General features: G+C 34.2%; 1 protein-coding gene across 25 annotated transcripts in view; it reads left to right on the top strand.

The window, feature by feature from the left end:
* The window catches only part of ZNF280D (zinc finger protein 280D), a 293959-nt gene that overhangs the window by 228720 nt on the left and 43146 nt on the right, over positions 1–22093 (top strand). For 22 of the 25 annotated variants that reach the window (XR_012022602.1, XR_012022608.1, XR_012022605.1 and 19 more), the window contains 6 exons: positions 5432–5566; positions 7432–7739; positions 8206–8346; positions 15183–15245; positions 21758–21876; positions 22027–22063. Coding sequence is in view for 18 of the 25 variants with exons in the window: in XM_072808743.1 (XP_072664844.1) it covers positions 5432–5566; positions 7432–7739; positions 8206–8346; positions 15183–15245; positions 21758–21876; positions 22027–22063 (803 nt within the window). In the remaining 7 variants the exon portion in view is untranslated. The remainder of the gene's footprint in view (positions 1–5431; positions 5567–7431; positions 7740–8205; positions 8347–15182; positions 15246–21757; positions 21877–22026; positions 22064–22093) is intronic. The other 3 variants (XR_012022603.1, XM_072808755.1, XM_072808748.1) reach the window with 2 other exon arrangements.

Below are 22093 nucleotides of genomic sequence, written 5' to 3'. Positions count from 1 at the left end.
GCTATTTCAGGATCCAAGAGTGGATATGGGAATGATTTTGAAGGTAGTTATCAGGGTAAGGGTGAGTTGAACTAAGAAAAGTGTGAGGACTCATAATCTTGTTTCTTTTTTTACCCCATCCTTCCACTTTTAGCCTCATTATTATGAGAATACATGGTATTAACATTGACCAGAAGTGGTCTTTTATAGCTGCCAGTGATAAAGGAAACAGTAATGACACTTACAGTTTGGTATATGAACTCTGCCAAAGAACTATATTTAGGTCATTATTTTTCTTGTGAATGAATTCTGCTAGTTCTGCTATATAATTTTTGGGATCCAGTTTTAGCACTTAATACCCTTCTCGTGAATTCAGATATTATGCTTACTGGTTTTATTATTACCGGTGTAAAATATATATACATATTATATATACATACATACATCACATCTTCTTTATCCAAGTGAATTTAGTATCTCCTGTTGTGATTGGGATGATACTCATCTTTGAGAAGTCTGGCAAGATCTTTCTGTTCTAGGTTTACCCAACTATGTTCCATCAGGTGTTATTAGATGTTTCCTTCCACATTGTTACTGGTAAATAAATTTAGTAAATGCCTAGGTTTACAATATCAAACAGTTTTGTTTTTTTTTTTTAAAGATTTTATTTATTTATTCATGAGAGAGAGAGAGAGGCAGAGACACAGGCAGAGGGAGAAGCAGGCTCCATGCAGGGAGCCCGATGTGGGACTTGATCCGGGGGGTTTCCAGGATCACGCCCTGCCCCAAAGGCAGGCACTAAACCGCTGAGCCACCCAGGGATCCCAGTTTTGTTTGTTTTTGAAAACAGGGCTTCTCTGAACTTTTAATATGCTAATGAACATGGTGAATCTCCAAGCCAGTATAGTACTTATTAGTCCCCAAACTTTTTTGGCCATTGAGCCCTTTATTTGCACAATACATATTAACATTTTTTGAGGACTAGAGTTTTAGAAACACTATTCTTGGTATTCTTTATTTCATCTTTGACCTTAAATCTGAATGAGAGAATGAGATATAAAACAGTAGTGCTATTTTTTTAGTCTTTTTTTTTTAAAGATTTTATTTATCATGACACACACACACACACACACACACACACACACACAGTGGCAGAGACACAGGCAGAGAGAGGAGCAGGCTCCATGCAGGGAGCCTGACATGGGATTCGATCCCAGGTCTCCAGGGTCAGGCCCTGGGCTGAAGGCGGCACTAAGCCGCTGAGCCATGCAGGTTGCCCAGGAGTCTTTTTTTTTTTTTTTTAAAGATTTTTTATTTATTTATTTATGATAGACAGAGAGAGAGAGAGAGAGAGAGAGAGGCAGAGACACAGGCAGAGGGAGAAGCAGGCTCCATGCCGGGAGCCCTATGTGGGACTCCATCCCAGGACTCCAGGATCATGCCCTGGGCCAAAGGCAGGTGCTAAACAGCTGAGCCACCCAGGGATCCCCCTGCCCGGGAGTCTTTTAACATAATTTTTCCCACACACTTTCCTAAGCTCCAGAAGGAGATGGAGACACAAGAAAAATGATAATTATGAAAGAGATGTGTGGACCCACTATGTGGGCTTTGTGATTTGTAAGGTTTTTATATACTGAGTTTTATGTCTTGTCTTGCCATTTTGGCTCAATATTCTTTTGTTTATATGGGATACTTAGGCAGTCAGCAGTTAAGAGGGGGAATCTATTAATAAGAATCATCATCATCTTTTAAGGTATTTACAACATCCATAATTATTTACGAAGACTGGAACACCCTAGCTAAGTAGGACTATAAACTTGTAATTGAGATGACATCATTAGTGTGATATTAGACAATAAGAATTGTTGGCTTTTGTAAACAGGCACATTTTATTGTCTTCAAAGACTTTGTAACTTTTTTTTAAAGAATATGTATTAAGTCACAGGTGATTTTAGAGCTAACAATCCAGTTTGTATGACTTTTAAGAAATAATAAAAGTGGTTTCAGATATGTTAAATATGCTCATTAGGGGATCCCTGGGTGGCTCAATGGTTTGGTGCCTCCCTTTGGCCCAGGGCGCGATCCTGGAGTCCTGGAATCGGGTCCCGCGTCGGGCTCCTGGCATGGAGCCTGCTTCTCCCTCCTCTTGTGTCTCTGCCTCTCTCTCTCTCTCTCTCTATGTCTATCATAAATAATAAATAAATAAATATTAAAAATAAATAAATAAATAAATATGCTCATTAAATCTTTAATAAAAACATTAAACAGTTAACATAGGTAGTCAGTTACCTTATGGCAGCAGCAGGTGCTTTATAAGCATTGTCATCTTTAATCTTCACAATCACCATATGTATATTATTATTTTTAACTTTTAGATGAGGAAACAAAATTTTAGAGAAAGTAACTTGCTCAGTGTCCTATTACCTAATAAAAAGCAGAATTAAAATTTGACTTCAGAGCCCAGGCTTTTACTGCTTTACCACAGAACCAGATTTCACATTGGCATTAGGTCTAAGGGCAGAAATTACATATAGTCAGAATTCCTCTTAATCTCTCAAATCTCCCAAACAGTTCAGTATGTGTATCAAAAAAGTTCAACACAGGTAATTATTTCTCTACCCTTGGAATAAGTCACTATTTTCTTTGATTGAACATGATGTATTTAAAAATGTATTGTTTCTTTATCACTCTTATCACCTTGAAATGCGTTCATACACAAGAGACATGTATAAGACTTGTGTCCAACTAAGAGAATAGTAGATTAATGTATTCTATGTCATGACTCTGGACAAATGTTCATTGAATGGAATGACAGATGTTTTGAACTAGTTAAATTGTACCTACTTCACATATGCATCTTCTCTGTCAGTCTCTTGCTTTTTGCCTCACAATCCAATTATTTAACAAATATTTATTGGATGCTTTACTATGTGCCAGGGGCTATTTTGGGTATTACATAAGAATGAACAAAACAAAGTTTGTGCCTTCTGGAATTTGAATTATAGTAGAGAAAGATAAATATATATGTGTGTTTATGTTTGAATGTATATGCGTGCTAGCTAGTGATAGTACTGTGGAAGGAAAATGTGAAGGATAAAGAGTGCCAGGGAGGTATTGGGAGTGGAGGAATGGTTATTATTATGTATGTAGTGTGGTAAAACATGAGCCTTTTTTTAAAAAGATTTTATTTATTTATTCATAAGAGACACACACACACACACAGAGAGAGAGAGAGAGAGAGGCAGAGACATAGGCAGAGGGAGAAGCAGGCTCCATGCAGGGAGCCTGATGTGGGACTCGATCCTGGGACTCCAGCATCATGTCCTGAGCCAAAGGCAGGCGCTAAACCACTGAGCCACCCAGGGCATCCCAAAACATGAGCCTTTTTGAAGGAAATAAAGGAATAAGCCATGTGGAAATCTGGGAAAGGAAATATTATGTAGGCATTGAAGTGAATGTATACATGAGACACTCAAAGAACAGTGAAGAGGCCAGTTGTGGCTAGAGCAGAGTAAACTAATAAGAGGAAAAGAAGTAGGGGATAAGCTTGTAGCAATAGAATGCAGTCCAGTTCATGTAGAGCTTTGTAAACCAGACACTGGACTTTGGAAAACCTTTGGAGCATTTAGGTTTGTGAACAATCTGCTGTGTTTTAAGATCATTGGAGAATAGACAAAAGGGAGGAAAGAGCATGATAGGAAGAAGATGAAAGTCCAGGTGAGTGGCTTGGACTAGTATGGCAGCAGTGGTTAGAGGTAATGAGGAGTGGAAAGATTATGAAAGTGTTTGAAGGTAGAGCTGACAGGTTGGATATGGGTTGTTGTGTGAGTGAGTTAACCAAGTTTTTGTCCTAACCATTTGCAAGAATGGAATTTTCATATACTGTTTTAGGGGGAAGACTGAGAAAACAGATTTTGGAGGGCAGGGGGTAGGGAGAAAATCCAGAATTCAATTTTGTCCATGTTGATTTGAGATGCATAATAGCTATCAGGTTGTGATGTCAAGTAGATAGTTATATAGATAGTATGTAAAGCCATGAAACTGGATAAGGTAACCTGGGGAGTGATTATAGATAGAGAAAAGATTTATGGGAATCAGATTCTGGGAAACTTTCTTTCTGTCCTGTTATTTTGGTGTGTATCTTTGCCAAGTTTTCTTTTTTCCTCCTCTTCCTTCAGCACGTATAAGTGAATTTTTAAAAATTGCCTGAGTCTATAATATAATCCAGTGCACCACACTTCTAAAATAGTCTTAAGATGCAGCTAGAATAGTAATACAAACACATTATATTTATACATGGCTTTGAATTTTGTAAATTCAAAGCTTTGATTTATGAAATGCCTGCTGTGTGCTAGTAACTGTGCTGGGTACTTCTCAGTATATTACCTTGTTTGAATTTTATAAATGACTGAGTGTATTTATTTATTTATTGAGTGTATTTATTTATTTATTTATTGACTGAGTGTATTTAAATGGAAATAATAATGTACTGGCAGATTTTAACTTTCGAGAAAATATTCCTTTGTATTTGTGTATTGTTTAAGATATATATATATATCATATATATCATATATATATATATATACATACATATGTCATCTCTTAATGAGAGCATATAGGTAAGATTGTAGTTGATTTGATATTATATAATAGAAAGAACATGGATCAGGAGTCTGGCAGTGCCAGTAACTAGTTTTGGGGGAGTGATTTAGATTTTTCTTGGGTCCTGTTTCCCAGCAGCGTTGGGTTTAAAGAGGGACTCACTCAAGATACCTCAATCATAAAATAGATTGGGAGTAGTTCTGATTTACGTCTCCATATCCGCACTGTTCAATGTTCATATGGCTCTTGAAGTTAAAATTAAATAAAATTAAAAATTCAGTTCCTCTGTTACACTTAGTACATTTCAGGTGCTCAATAACCATATGTGGCTACTGGCTACCATATTGAACAGTGCAGCTGTAGAACATTTTCCTCATTGCAGATGGTTATATTAGCACAGTTTTATACAACCACTTCCATAACAACCTTCTTTGAAATGTCTGGTTAAGTATTTGAATTTATTTTGCCAACTTGTCAACCAAGTGGAAATAGCAAAAATTAAAAAGAATTTACTTTTTTTAGGATAAAAACATAGTATAGCTCTTTTTAACCATATCATGAGTCTAAATACTTTATAATTAGATGAACTTTCACATCACTGCTGAGAGAACTTTCATTAGAACCTACTGATAGAACGTTTATGTTCAATTTCTTTCTAGTAACAGACATTTTTGAAACCCCAGTGTTTTTAAAAATGAAATAACATTTTGCTGTTATTTATATGGGAGATGTAAAATAATACTAGTTTTAAAATTACTTAGGTATCATTAAAGTAAATCAGAACGGTTTAAGGGCACGACACTTGTGGTTATAGAAATTATTTTTCCTCCCTTTTCCTGTTTTTAAACAGAAGAAAGGAATACATCGTTGTACAAAATGCAGACTACAATTTTTGACATGCAAAGAGAAAATGGATCATAAGACTCAACATCATAGAACATTTATAAAACCTAAACAACTGGAAGGATTGCCTCCTGGAACAAAGGTAAGTTTAAATGTCTTGTATTTTAACACTTTGTATGATAATAGAAATTAACTCCTGCCTTCTTTTATCTATTAGATATAATACTTTAAAAAATGATGTCTGATTTTTATGAAGACTTTAATTTTAGGCTTTATCATTCTTATATCTAGAAAAAAATCCTTCTGACCATCCTTTTATGGTCAGTGGTGTGTGCTGTGCTAAAGTGTTATTCCTTTGTAAAAAGTGCAACAGATTAATTATTCCCTGAGTCAGCGGGTTGTGTCGATATTATATAGGCTGTTTTTGAGCTATTCCAGTTGGCAGTGTATACGTCAATTTTATCTGCTAAACTATAAGATAGTTGAGATCAGGACTCATGTTTTATCTTTGTGTCCTTAGCTTCTGGTATAGTGCCTTGAGTGCCGTAGATCTTTGTGTCCTTAGCTTCTGGTATAGTGCCTTAAGTGCTGTAGGTTCTCAGATGTTTACTGAAGTTGTTATTACTGAGTCTACTCTCAGAGAAGCAAGTTCTGCTGCTGGATAGCATTATGTTTTAAGTGAGCAAACATGTCTGACTGCATACTGATGATTGTAATTTACTTTTCCCTTTTTGCCTTATATACCTCTGTTTTCTCTGACTTCTTTATATACAGTCAGCTCTTGAATATTTGCTCCAGTGGAGGGAAACAGAGGCATGGATAATCCAAAGTGAAATAATCCCCAAAACATTTATATTTGCCTTTGGGTACTTACCTTTGAATGTGGGTATGTCTGTTATTTGAATTAACTAAAACAATATAAAGCCATGCTCTGAAGACCTAGAGCAAGAGAAGCTATCCAGCATCGTTCCCTGCAGTCCATTCATTCCATGCTGGGACTAGACATGCAGAACACTAATGTAAGCAGTGCAGTCCTCTCTCATATTTTCCCTTATTAATAATGATAGTAATAATATTAATAATGATACTAAATGTTCTTATAGCACCTTAGAATAAGGCTTTTGGTATGCTTTTTTATTTAATCCATACAGCAATCCAGTGAGGAAGACAGACAGTTATTGCCCTATATTATAAAGAAGAGAATAAGTTACTTATTTAGGTCACATGGCTAGGATGGCATGGTGTAAGATTTAACCTCAGGTCTTTTGATTCCTAGTCCAGTGCTTTTGTGTGATACCAAAACACATGTATTTCATAGGACTTCCGCATAGTCTGTTCCTCAAATACATGGGAGAAGTACGGTTAAATGATTAATGAGAATGTTGGTAGGCAATTGTTTTTCATTGCCAATCAACAAATGTAATTTCTGGATACTAAATGATAAGCTTTATATTAGTTCTCTTTAAGGAAATTCTAAATATTAAACTCTCCATACAGTATAATGAGTTGATATATAACCTCTCCCATAACCTTTGTATACATAAATCCTGCCTAATGAGCTCCTGGAAAGAGGAGGTCATATTTACTATAGATCTGTTTGTTTTATAGCTGTTGAGGGATAATGCAGGCCTTTCTAGAATTATTTTTTGGGCTTTGAGATTTAAATTTTGATCTCTGAATTATTTGAGATATATCAGAGCATAAAAATAGGTATGGAATGTGCTCTTTTAATAGTTCTATAATTTGCATTAACTCCTAATTATGCATTAATAACTGTTAACATGACTGATATCAATACCAAAAAATGTAGTATTACAAGTGAATAAATATCAAGTTTAATTTAATTTAATTGGTATGAACATTTAGAATAAATGGAAGACTTATCCAATTATAGTTTATACTTGCCCTTTCCAAATACTTGATGTTTAACTTTTTGTTATACAGTTATATTTTAATACTAATGCCATGATTAATTTTCTAAAGCAAACATTATCTCCATTTTTGTAGGTTACTATTCGAGCTTCAGTTGGACCTCTTCAGTCAGGATCTTCACCTACACCTTCCATTAGTGCAAGCACTTCTACCCTTCAGCTCTCACCTCCAAGGACTAAAAATATAACTGCTAAAAATCCCACAAAATCTAACACAAGCAAACCTAATACAACTAAATCCAATACAAGTAAACCTAATGCAAGTAAGCCTAATGGAAGTAAATCTAAATATAAATCAAAAATCTCTAATATGCAAAAGAAACAAAGCACATTGGCTAGTAGCAATAAAAAAAGTAAAGTCAATACAGCATTGAGGAACTTAAGGTAATCTTTTATTCCTCATATATAATACTAATTTAAAGTATAAAAACTTTATTTAATATAAATTTACCCTATTACACAGCTCTCTTATACATTTATATGCTATCACTATGACATAAAGGCCAAGCAAATAATAAAAAGGTATTTTTTTACAACTCTTGAACAGTATTTGAATTATTATTTTTTATAATATTCATTTATTATACTGGTATTATATGTGTGCTTATATCTTGTGATGTTTGTATTGCTTAACTTAAGCCCTTTTATGCCAATGAAAAACATCGATTTATGTTAAGATTGTTTACACTTACTCTAGCTATTATTCCAGAACAGAATTTTCAAATTATAACTCTATTTAAACATATTCATTTAAACACCTTGGCCTTAATTAACAGAACATTAATAAGGCCCTCCCTTATTATTTTTGTTTTAAAATATATTTTTATCATTTTCTTTATATCTCCATAAGGTATCGTCGGGGAGTTCACAAGTGCATTGAGTGTTGTTCCGAAATAAAAGATTTTGCAAATCACTTTCCTACGTATGTCCATTGTAGTTTTTGCAGATACAACACTAGCTGTAGCAAAGCCTATGTAAATCATATGATGAGGTAAGATGAGTTAAACATCTGTAATTACCAATTAAAATTATAGTTCAGAAAGTTTGTTTTGAAACAGTTATCCTTTTAGAAGCCAATTTTTCTCTTTAAGGATCTAATTGTCTAGTTACAGGGAACTTTTAGGATAATACCTGGTACTATTTTCCCCAGCATCATAACTCATAAATTATTGGAACTAAAATTGTAAGAATAGTTAGACTAACGAAATTAGGATAGGTTTTTAGGGAAATTGTTTCTCTATGGGTATTTTTTTTCCTTTAGATTTTTAAAGGATCATTTTCAAATATAAAAAATCAAATATTTTAAATATATTTACCAAACAAATACATGTAATCTCATGAATATTATTCTTTGAAAGCAGTTACTTTGAGAGACTCCAGGGTTTTTAGTGATGTTAGGAGCTTTATTGGGTCTTTTTCTCTTTTTCTCTGTAAGCCATTATCTGTCCATCTATCCATCAAACCATCTATCCTTGCATTCATTCAGTGGAATGAGAGACTATCCCAGTCATGAGGCCATTGTTGGAATTTTTTATTATATTAATTCATTCAGCTTATGTTATTTGGATACCTGATATTTACTCTATGCAGAGGAAGCCTTCACAGCCCACATTTCTTTCATTTGTATCTCATTAATAGGAACATCCCTTAGGATACATTTTTATTTTTTAAAAAATAGTCAAAAATTGTTTACCTGTAGAGCAGTTAGGTTGATCATTCAAAGTGAGATTGTTCCTTTTTTTTTTAAATTAGAATTGAAGTATAAAAGGGATTTTCTTACAGATCATAAAATGACCTCTATATTACTTTTTGGTCATTAATCAGCTACTCTTTTCAAGGATTTCCCACCTTCTTGATGACTTTAGCACTTCTCTCATACTTTCTTTCCCCTTTATTAGCCTGACCTCAGGTACCTGGACTTCTTCAGTACTAGTGCTTCACATCAACCCTTAAGTTATTGTAACCTCCTTTGTTATACCACAGTACCATTTTAATCTCATCATACCTACTGTTCATTTCTTTACAATTGCCATTACCCTGTAGAGTTAACTCCTTTTGAGTTTTTAGTACTTTGAATCCCTTTTTCAGTCTAGCAGCACCTGTTTAACTGTATAGTCATCCTTACTCTCAGGGTCATATGTTTTGATTGCTGCTTTGTTTTTGTTCTAGAATCCTTTACCTTTTTAGTCATGGTCACTTCGCATATATCCCAACATGAGACTGGAACTTCTTACTCTCCTGAAGTTTATGCTCAGTTTTAGACTTAGCTGGATTTGATTCAATCAACTCTGACTTTGTGGTCTTTAACGTTGTTGACTGGGTCCTGTCTTTTTATTTTAAAATACCTCTTTATTTACTTTTTACTTTTTTAATACTTCTTCGTTTTTATCTACAATATTTATTTAAACTTTTTTTTAGTACTCTGGAAATTTTATTTTAGTCTCTTAGAAGTTAACCTGGCCAAGTATTCAGTTGGAAGTCACCCTTTATTTATTTATTATTTTTTAAAAAGATTTTATTTATTTATTCATGAGAGACACAGAGAGAGAGAGGCAGAACACAGGCAGAGGGAGAAGCAGGCTCCATGCAGGGAGCCCGATGTGGGACTCAATCCCAAGACTCCAGGATCACACCCTAAGCCGAAGGCAAATGCTTAACCGCTGAGCCACCCAGGCGTCCCTCCAATTTTATTTCTTAATCTTCCTAAGATCCAACTCTATATTTCTAATTATTTCATACATGTTTTAACCTTTGACTCACTAGCATCTAAAAAGAACAAAAATGAGCCAAACATTATCATCTGTCCAGAATTCACACCACTACCCAAATACTCTTTCAGGGCACCATTTCTGTGAATGTGGAACACCAGCTGGAAATAGTTTACTATCCCAAGTTTCGTAAGCTCCTGAAGTTCTCTTGATCAGCTACTGTGCATTATGGTTTTCTGAGACTCCCCTTTTTGCATTCTGCTACTCTGCTTCTCAACTATTGGACTGGTCTACACCTGTATTCCAATTCCTCTAAGCCAGGCCCCAGGCATCTTTTCCCCAGTATACTGCTGTGTGAAATGTTTCTTCTTTCTGTGACAAATACATGGTTGCCTGAATGGGGCTTTAATTCTGCCCTTAATTTGTAAGGGGCCAAATTGGAAAATGTTTTGTTTTGTTAAACCAAGAATCTTTCACTCTTCCCTCTCATTTATCACAGGCTTCCCACCTGTCCTATAGAACCTCCAAGTCCATTCTATTGCAAAACATTTATGATTAGCCCACCTTCCTCCATATCCTTTTTCCAATTCCCAGTGAGCCCCAACCCTGCACTTTATTATCTTTGTGCTGTGCTCTGAGCTCCTGCTTATTGTTAGCCTCTTAATGGAACTGAAAGCTTCCATTGCCACTCTTAGGGTTTAGTAGGTCTCTAACTTTTTATCTACTGGTACACTTGCCTCATTCACTGCCTTAGGTATCCTCCCATTGAATGACCACCATTACTTCTGCCCCGCGTGGATTCATATTATAGGCTTGAGTTCTGTATGTATAGAAGATTCATTTTCTCCAGAGGTTGAGTACCTTTAATCTTATCCTATACCACCTCTGTACTCTCATTTGGTCTTTTTCCCTCTGGTCTCATATCTGCACCATCCCCATAAATTGACCACTGTTCCCCAGAATAAAATTTATCACATAACTCATTTTTGACAGTGGCGTTTCCTTATTCTTTGTTAAGTCTAGAATGTCCCTATTCTTCCTCTCCATTTATCTTCTTTTTTGGGGGTGTCTGATCACCACAACCACTCAGAGGGATCATTCCTCACTTTGAGTGTGTACCATTCATTTATTTTTTTGCCTTTTATTGTATTTGTTTGTGTTTGTATTATTTCCTTGAGAAGAAGGGGCTGTTTGTATTCACCATGTCACTCAGCACATTACAAATAGCAAGGCATTATTTGTTGTAATTATAAAAGGCTCTAAATAAAATCTCAAAAGAGGATGTTAAAAATCTTGATGCATTTGTAGTCTTTTTGGAATAAGTCTCTTTTGAAGAAGAGTGTCATTCAACATGTAAGTTTTAAGTGGTTTTTTTTTAAAAGTAGTATTATTTGGGTTTGGTTGTTTAAATTACTGCACCTTATTTACTTATAGACTTCAGATAGTAATTAATAGAAGTCACCTGAAAAAAAAATGGAAGCAAATTACCATATAATATTGTTGTTACTATTCCTCAACAGGATGTATATAAGAAGGCTTTTTCTCTACATGTAATAGAACTAATTTAATGGACATAAGTATTTAATATTTCTTTTTCTAGCAGAGTTTACTATTTGCTAAGAAGTATGGCAATCTGGTGGTGAAGAATCAGACAAATCTGGATTTGAATCCAAGCTTCACCATTTATTTATTACCTGTGTGACTTTGGGCAAGTTACTTAACCTGACTCCCAGTTTCCTTTTCTCAAAAAGAAAGTCATTGTGATAATTACAGAAAACATACTTAAAGTGCTTAATAAAATGATTTTTACTTAGGAGATATTCAAGTAATTGTAGCTGTTATTTCTAAGTTGTCATTATTAGGTATTGTGGATAAAGTCCTTGCCTCTAATTTTCACAATTTAGTAGGAGAGGTATATTTACCTAACTTAAGATGGTAAACAAATGACTATGAGAGCGCAGAGAAGGGAAGAATGAGTTCCTTAAGCAAGATATAAGGGGAGGTACTTTATAAATGACATTTCACTTAGGCTTTGAAGGATGACTTAAAATTTTACCAAGGAAAAGGAAAACTGATATAACAGGTTGTTCTAGATAATGGATAAGACAGAACATGAATTTTTATGATATGTTTGAGTTCATTATATATTTTGTATAGATTTACTGGCATTAAAGAAGAGTCGTTAGAAGCAGTTGGATTATTGTGGTAGCGTCATAACTGATGTCCTGTCTAGTCCATCCCCTTCCCCCTGCCTCTCCAGTTTTTCCTTTATTCTCTTACTGCAGTAGGCATGTCTGCTCAGGTCTTTTTTGGCATAAATATCCTTTGCCCTTCTAACATTCATAGTCATGAAGTTCAGATATTCTGGAGAGTATAAGACCTTTCAATATTTAATGTCTGACCACTTTTTCAGCTCCTTTAGAGCTTATTTTATTTTTATTTTTTTCCTTTAGAGCTTATTTTTTTGAAAATCCCTCCGTATCTTGCTCTGTACTTTGTCTAGAGCAAGGTGTAGTGCCCTTCTTTACTGAAATGAACTCCTGATTGTTAGCTGGTTTCTATTCCATTTACCTGCAGTTTTCCTTCATGCAGCCACAAAACTTTGTGTCACTATGAATGTTTATAATTATTTATGAATATGTATTCATTCATTTAAAAGCATTTATTCTGTGCCACCTGCTGTTTGACTTTTTTGCCTCCCCCTACTCACGCCGGGACCTTGAGAGACAACCTGCCCTCTTTCTTTTTGTATTCTCAACCTCTAGTGTAGTATCTTCAATAGTAGGCATACCATTAGTACTGTTAACATTCCTTTTGTGTTTCATCAGAAATAAAGTTGTTTTATACTGAATTAAAATTATTAAGAAGATACGGTCAAAGGGAGTTTTTTCTCCTCTAGTCTTATTGAGGTATAATTTATATATAATAAAATTAACTTATTTTTAGAGAAAGCTTAATGAATTTTGATAATTATATACAGTCTTATAACTAGGTGGTGAATTTTTAAAGCCTAAATTTCAACATATGTTTTTACTCTATTCTTTTTCTTTAAATTTTATTTAAATTCAGTTAATTAACATATAATATATAATTGGTTTCAGAGGTAGAGGTCAATGATTTATCAGTCTTATATAATACCCAGTGCTCATTACATTATGTACCCTTCTTAATGTCTGTCACCCAGTTACCCCATCTCCTTATCCCCTCCCCTCCAGCAACCCTCAGTTTGTTTCCTATAGTTAAGAGTCTCTTATGATTTGTCTCGCTCTCTTAGATTTATTTTTGTATTGTTATTAACTTTATGCAGATCTAACAGGAAGAAGGAGGATAATTTTTTTCTTGTTTATGAGCTATAGATCTACTTTTCCATTTCTATAATACAAGGATAATGATAAAAGAATGGAATTTGTGTAATAAATATAAATAAAAGAGCATTATAGGGTTTGTTTTTTTTAACAGGGAACTCTAAATTAAAACTGGATTTGGACAACTGGAATTTTAAAATTACCAACATTTTAATAAGTTACAAGTTGTAGACAGAATAGAAGCCATCAATACCCTAAAATGTAATTTTTTTCTCCTCTTAACCAAATAAATCATACCAAAATTGTCTAAGGAGAAAGAAAAAAGCTTTTAAAAATAACTTTTAAATCTCATTTAAAAAATAGCTTTGTTTGATTCATATTCTTTGGGAATCAGATAAAATCTTGGATTTATTCTTCTGAAGAAACAGTTATGTGCACAAATTTTTGCATATAATTTCAATGTTTCCTAACCCCTGATTTTCTCTTCTAAAAAATATTTATTATTTGTGATGTTGTCTTGCATTTATAAACTCTTTAATAGTAGTTATCCCCAAATTGAAGAAATAACTGTTAGAAGTCTTCTGACAACATTTTCTGGAGATTATATATATAGCTAGTCACAGTATTTCTTCTCCCACATAATACATGCTGTACTGGTGATGGTTACATTGTATCTGAGAGTGACCATTGACCTGGTGCATTGGCTTCTTTGAGTCTATCAGTGCAAACTAGGACTACTGCTTCTTGGTCTTTAGCTTGCCGAAGAATCACTGGGAAAACTTGTTAAAACAGATTCTGGTAGGGCCTACTGGCAGACATTAATTCAGCTAGGTTTGTGGGGGAGCACATACCTTTGCATTTCTAAATAAGATCCTAGGTGATGCTGATGTTATCAGTCTATGCGATTCCACTTTGAGTAATCCTGTGCTAAAGCTAATTTTGGGTTTCTAATATAGGAAAGCTTTCTTTACTAGATTTTCTTTACTAGATTTAAACGGGGTATCTGAAAGCTATTATCTTTAGCTACAAAGTTTGGATAGTAGTCCTCTGTATTGTGTTTAGGAGAAGCATCATTTTAGCTAAAGAATTCTGCTTTAATTCATTTTTTATAGACTGCTAGTAATTGCATAGAACTCTCTAAATATTTGATTTTACAAATGGTAAACAGTGCAGTGGCATTTAGCTGAAGTACTGTTTACTTCAAAGATCATTTGGATTTTATACCCCTCCCCAACAAGCTTGTTAAAATTGGAAAATGGGGTGGCTCTGTAGTTGGGCATCTGCCTTCAGCTCAGGGAGTGATCCCAGGGTCCTGGGATCAAGTCCCACATCGGGCTCCCCACAGGGAGCCTGTTCTCCCTCTGCCTGTGTCTCTGCCTCTCTTTCTCTTTCTCTAATGAACAAATAAAATCTTTATAAAAAAATTGGAAAATGATTTAAAAAGTGGTTATTGATAATGATTCATGTTATAGCAAAAATGTTATCTGCAAAAATTTTAAAGTGTCTTCAACTCTTCCTTAACACATGAAGAAAATTAGTTTGATGTACTTTAAAAAAATTTATTTCCTTTTTTCTGTGTAATGGTGAGGTACTGATCTTAGAAGAGTTAGAAGAATGTGCTTAGAGAAATGTGTGTCATTTGAAAAGAAAAGGATAAAGTGGAATTTAAGAAAAACATTGAATTAAACAGGGATGGCAAGCATTATTTTATTATTTATATCCTCTTTTACTCAAAACTAGAAACTTTATGTATAAAAGCTATAAATTAATAAGACTATATAACAACATTAATAAAATCTATTTTGTCTCTCCAGCTTTCATAGTAACCGCCCAAGTAAAAGGTTTTGTATTTTTAAGAAGCATTCAGAAGATCTCAGGTAACTAGTTGATCTTTTTAAATTCTTTCTGTTGAAAAATAATATAATTTAAATTTTGTATATGTGACATCTTTATTGAAATATAGTTCATATACCATGTAATTCATGCCTTTAAATAGTACAATTAATAGTTTTTAGTGTATTCAAACAGTTGTACAAGCTTACCATGGTTAATTTTAGTACATTGTTATCACTCCAAAAGAAACTCCTATACCCCTTAATGGTCATCCCCATATCCTTCCAACTCCTCTCATCCCTAAGTAACCACTAATCTAATTTTTGTTTGTATAGATTTATGTGTTGTGGACATTTTATATAAATGGAGTGATACAACATGTGATCCTTTGTGACTGGCTTCTTCCATTTAGCATATTTTTAAGAATCATCCATGTTGTAGCATGTCAGTGCTTCATTTTTTAAATTGCTGAATAATATTCCATTGTATGGATCTACTGTAGTTTATTTATCTGTTAAGGTTATTTTAGCTTTGAAGCCATTATGAATATTGTTGCTATAAACATTTGTGTACAAGTTTTTGTCTGAACTTGTCTTCATTTCTCCTTTATGTGTGTATGTGTGTATGTATATATATACATATATGTATATCATATAGATATATGATTAGACTTTCTGGGTTATATGGTAACTCTATGTTGAGCCTTTGAAGACCTTCCGAACTATTTTACAAAGTACCTCCACTACATTCCCACAAGCAATGTAATGTGTAAGGGTTCCAGCTTCTTCACATCTTTGCCAACGCTAATTATCTGTCTGGGTTTTTTTAAAGATTTTATTTATTTGAGAGAGAGAGATATTCAAGAGTGGGGTTAGGTACAAAGAGAGAGGGAGAAGCAGGCTCCCAGCTGATCAAGGACCCTGACTTGGGGCTCAATCCCAGGACACTGTGACCATGACCTGAGCTGAAGGCAGATGCTTAACCAACTGAGCCACTTAGACGTCCCATTTGTTTAGTGAGTGTGAAGTGGTATCTTATTGTGGTTTGTTCTGATTTTTTAAAAGCCTGATGTTGGGATTCCCAATTTGGAAATCTAAATGATTGCTATTGGATGTTAGAGGGTTCTATTCTTTATCCTTAGACTAGATATAGATCCTTAGACTAGACTTAGATCTCTTACTAAATTTGTTTCAAGTGGTGACAAGTGGTGTCACGAGGTTATTTTTATGCATTTATATTATAAGATGAGAACAAAAATAAAGTTCTCCAACAATATTTGAATATTAAAAAGATACCTAAGATACCTAGTAAAATGACTAACACTTTTTTAGTTTTGAAGTAAATTTCTTAAACCACTGAAATTCTTGAAATTATTAGGTAGCTTCATAATTCTTATTTTTCCTTTCTCAAAGAGAAGTGTACAGCTTGCTCACTGTGCAGAAAGAACTGATGAATATTTCTAAAGACACTGATAATTAACTTTGGTTGTACCACATGCTTAACTCAGAATCTACTGAACAACCATTTTTTTTTTTTTTTTTATTCATTCATGATAGTCACACAGAGAGAGAGAGAGGCAGAGACACAGGCAGAGGGAGAAGCAGGCTCCATGCAGGGAGCCCGACGTGGGATTCGATCCAGGGCCTCCAGGATCGCGCCCTGGGCCAAAGACAGGCGCCAAACCGCTGCGCCACCCAGGGATCCCTGAACAACCATTTTTAAAAATATTCTTGGGGATCCCTGGGTGGCGCAGCGGTTTGGCGCCTGCCTTTGGCCCAGGGCGCGATCCTGGAGACCCGGGATCGAATCCCACGTCGGGCTCCCTGCATGGAGCCTGCTTCTCCCTCTGCCTATGTCTCTGCCTCTCTCTCTCTCTCTCTGTGACTGTCATAAATAAATTTTAAAAACAATTAAAAATATTCTTTTGAATTTTTGGACTCTGTTCTTTATTTTGTTCACGTTGCCATTGCTACTTGAAATATCAGTGTCTTTGCTGTATCAAACTAATATTTATAGAGAGATAAGGTTAGCCAGTACTTGTTTTAGTGCTTTGAGTTAGTGGAAAAGTTGGAAAAAGGGATGATATTCTGTTTCAGGACTTCTTTTTATTTTTTTAATTTTATTTATTCATGAGAGACAGGGAGAGAGAGAGAGAGAGAGAGAGAGAGAAAGAGAGAGGCAGAGACACAGGCAGAGGGAGAAGCAGGCTTCACGCAGGGAGCCTGACGTGGGACTCGATCGTGGGTCTCCAAGATCCCGCCCTGGGCTGAAGGTGGCGCTAAACCGCTGAGCCACCGGGGCCCACCTGTTTCAGGACTTCTGTGTATTAGTCTCTATGACTAGTTTTGTTCCCCAGATTTCTGTATGTATTCCTTTATCTAGTTTGGGTTGCTACTCTGGTGAGTCAGCCTTTCCTTGATCACTTGATTTTACATTGTATCATCTCCCTTGTGCTTCATCCCAGTACTTCCTTTCTGTGTCCTCTCACTAGAATATGTGTAGTTGGGGTTTTTGTCTCTGCCAGGCATTGAGTAGTGCCTGGCACATGGTAGGCACTCAGTAAATATTTGTTGAATAAGTTAACGTATATGTTGAAAATGACTTAAATAAAACAATAGGTCTCATCTATGATATAGCTCATAGAGATCAGTAGCTCACAGGTAGAGAAAATTTTGATTTCGTTTTAAAAATATATTAGTATACATTTTAAAACATTCACTGAATTCAAGGAAATGGATAAGATTTTATTAGATGTTGCCTTTAATGAAAATTTTTATAAGAATAAAAGGTTTTTTTTTCAAAAGGTGAGAATTTGATTTGCTTTTTACCCTACTGTTGTCAACCTCAGTTATATGTTTGTTTTTTAAATGAACTATATGATTTTAAAGATCTAGATTTCTTTTCTTTAAACTGGAATGGGTCTGAAATTGAAAACTGGTCGATTTCTGTGACTGGACATAGCATACTTAGAATTATAGAACGGTAATTTTTGTGATTACTCTTGTTGGAATGGAATATTAATTCTTTGGTTTTTTATTTATGATACATCTGTCAGGTACATAATATAGCAGGTCCTGTGAAGATGACAGTGATGAAGAAGTCTTGGACCACCCTTCAGGGAATGTATAGTTTGTTGGGTGGGAGATATAAGGGGTGAATGTATAAAACTATATAAAGCAAGGGGAACTTTAATAAGTGCAATAAGGTCTCTTTTCCAAAGGAGAGAGAAGTAATTTGGAATGATCTGCATAGGTGTTAGGTATACTTGGCTTTAAAGAATGAGTATTATTTATACTGATAGAAGATGCACAGAGGCATTTGAGTGAACAGAAATAGTGTGAATAAAGGTGCAGAAATGAAAAAGTACAAAGCATACAGAGGGAATGACTAATAGTAAATGGATGGAGCATGAAGTTCAGATAATACTAATAAGATTGATGTCTGGAGCAATAGTTTTAAGCTCAGAGCCAGGTTGTGAAAGTGTTAAAAATAAGGTTAAGGAGTTTGGACTTAATTTGGAGAGCATTAGAAAACCTTTGATATTTTATATAGTGATACTGAAGGAAGGTTCAATAATAAGATGAGTTATAGATGCATGAATCCTATAGATTAGGACTATTGTGGTAGTTACAATTTAGTGAGGACCTAAATTAAAATGATGAGGAAGTATTACATCATCTTTAAGAATATGGGCTCTGAAACCAAAGTGCTCAGTTTCAAACCTAGTCCTGACCTTTACCAGCTCTTCTCCTTGGTAGTTTACTAATCTAACTTTATAAAAAAGGTGATAAATTATAGCAACTACCTTTTTGGGACATTAAAATATTTATTTATTTATTTATTTATTTATTTATTTATTTATTTATTTATTTATTAAAAATTTGAGAGAGAGAGAGTGCAGTGGGGGAGAAACGGAGAAAATTTTCAAGCAGACTTGATTGCAGAGCCCCACACAGGGCTCCATCCCACAACCTCTGAGATCATGACCCCAGCCAAGACCAAGAGCTCGACGCTCAACCATGTTAGGCGTTCAGGTGCTCAATATTTAGATAAGATGATAGGTCTAAAGTTGTTAGACTAGCACAGTATAAGTATTCAATGAATATTATAAAATGATTGCCATATTGATTATTTTAAGGAAGAAGAAACAGATATCTGTAGTTTGAACTTTACTATTAGAAGAAAGAAACATCATAAGAAAGACCAATCAGAAGTTGATTTGGGGAGAAAGTACATAATTGTTGTTTTGATTGAGGATCAGTTTTGATGTGTTTTATGTGACATCTAGGTGTAAAATGCACAGCACACTGTTAGACTAGAGATTCAGGGCAGAAGTCAGTCTATGGTATGTTACTCATTTATATTTTGTATATTGGCAAAACTTAAATTTTTAAAGTATATGATGAACTTCAAAACTATTTATGCTTTGTTAGTAAGTTGACAGTAACAGTAATAACATTACATGATCTATTTTTTTTAACCTAAGCAAAAATAACTTAAAAGCAGAATTCTAAAGAATCTTGAAGACTCCTAAGAGGAGGAGATACAACCAGAAAGCCATCAGTTACTAATATGGCTTCTCTCTGGTCTGACCTACTGAGACAGAATGATCTTGTCTTTATTATTTTCTCAGGAGTTGGGTTCCATTTCCTTCCTTACTGCAGATCAGCTTTCTCTATTGGTGACTTGAACATACTAGTTCCAGTCTCCCACATCTTCCCAGATGAAGAAATTTGATTATAAATCCTGATTTTACGCATTTTTGTTTAGTGGAGTCATGAGTTAGGCGTTCGATCCCTGCCCCAAGTAACTGTGACTAGTGGGATAGTAATTTAGCTACTACTTACCATTGAGACTACTTTTGATTTCTGCAAGGGCAGTTTGTTAGTAGGGAAGACTATATAATTAGTTATTAAAGTTAAGCTTTTACGTTTAACTTAAAAATATTCCATTTAGAAATTAGTACATTTTAATAATCATTTTCAAGAATGCTTTTAATTAATGTTTGATAAAATTCATTTAAGTTGAATAGACTAAATTTTGTAAACAGTCCCATTTATAGTTCAAATTCCTAAAACACCTTAATATCTTTTATACATTTAATATATTTGATTTTCCTTTAAACAGCATTTCAGATGCTTGACCCATAAGATCCCAAGTGCTTAATTCTAGCAAATAATAAATTAAATATATAGTGGTTTTCTAAGTTCTCTGACATATTTCCATATTTTTGCAGGGTTAATATTTTTAAATACCTTTCAACATAAGTCAAAAGTTTAAACACAATTTAAATTAGAATCTGAAGGCCAGTGTTACATCCTATATGCCAACAGTGTTTAAATTCTTCAAGTAGCAAATGCTACACAGTTTGATCCAGTGAGTATAAAAACTATTCCGAATTCAACAAAAGTATTAGTGGCTTTGGGAATTGTTTCCAAACATTTTTGAAAATTTATAATCATTACAGATTTCACTTAGGAACTACAGCACTCAGTGAAGTTTTGTTAAGGAGCCAGTAGTTCAAGCCCCAGTGCATTGGGTAGTGCAACCCCCACTGCATCCCACAGTGGACCAGTTTACTGTGCTGATATACCAGGGACTAAGCTTTGGACTTCTGTAGTGAATTAACTACTTTAGTTAATTCATTGTTAAATGAGAATAATGCCAACCTTGGATGTTTGTGGTAAGAATTAAACCAAATAATATATGGGAAAACCTTTAACACATGGTACACAATTGATGACAGATACAACATGATCTAAGAATATGATCTATTGTCTATTTTTATATTCTTTTCTTTAAAACTGTTGTTTAGTGTTTGCTTTGTTTGGTTAAGAACTCCAAGAGATACCTTGGAATTCTCTATAGATTCCCTTATAGCTGCCTATTTATAGCTTTTTATTTTGGCTGTTGTTCAGACCATAGACATTATTAAATCTTCTGTCATACTTTGGGATTATTATGGTTAATATTATCTTTATAATTGTGAATTCTGAAGTGTAAAGCCTTAACGTTTCTCTTCTTAAAGCCTTAAAACATTTCTCTTCTATTTCATCACCTAAATAAAACACTAGATTGTAAGTTCTGTCAGAGCAGACTATATTTTTTGGTTATCATTGTACTCACAATGCAGTATAATAGTACAGTATGTACACAGCCTCAGTAAATACATATTGAGTGAATGAATACTTATACCCTTGCTTTGCAGATGAACAGAGGCACAGGTAGATTGTGGCTTGTTGAAGTAACACAAGTTGTTACTGAGGCCACCGCTGGATTGTAGGTCTCTTGTTACATAGTTTTTAAAGTATGGGTGGTAAAAGTTTATAAAACAAAAATGCTTTCTGTAAATAAATGATAGCTTAATTTGAATATGGCTATTTTGCTTTCTAGAGAATCATTTCAGTTATATCAAGCTTTATAACAAAATTTGGAGTGACAATTATGACAAAAAGCAAATTATAGAAAAATAATCATTGAACTTGTGTATGGATTTTTATTAAAAAAACAAAAACCTTTTATATTATTTGCTTTTTTTTTTTTTTTTTTTTTATAGGGGCATAACTCTAGTGTGCCTTAATTGTGATTTCGTAGCTGATGTTTCTGGCTTAGATAATATGGCCACACACTTAAGTCAACATGAAACTCATACTTGTCAAGTTGTGATAGAGAAAGGTACGTATATATAATTGTATTACTTTGGATTTTTCATATTTATTCCAGTATTTTGGGTCAGCCACAATATGAGCTCTTTACTAAATCGTTATTCTCACTCATCATATTTCATGTGCTGTTTTAAATATAAAACTTTTCTTCTAATTTCAGTTTCTGTTTGTATCCCAACTTCTGAACATCTTTCTGAGTAAGTTTAATTTTTAATTCAGTGCATTTT

The sequence above is a fragment of the Canis lupus genome, chromosome 32, assembly GCF_048164855.1.
Source record: "Canis lupus baileyi chromosome 32, mCanLup2.hap1, whole genome shotgun sequence".
Lineage (NCBI taxonomy): Eukaryota > Metazoa > Chordata > Mammalia > Carnivora > Canidae > Canis > Canis lupus.
This window is presented reverse-complemented; position numbering and strand designations above follow the sequence as displayed.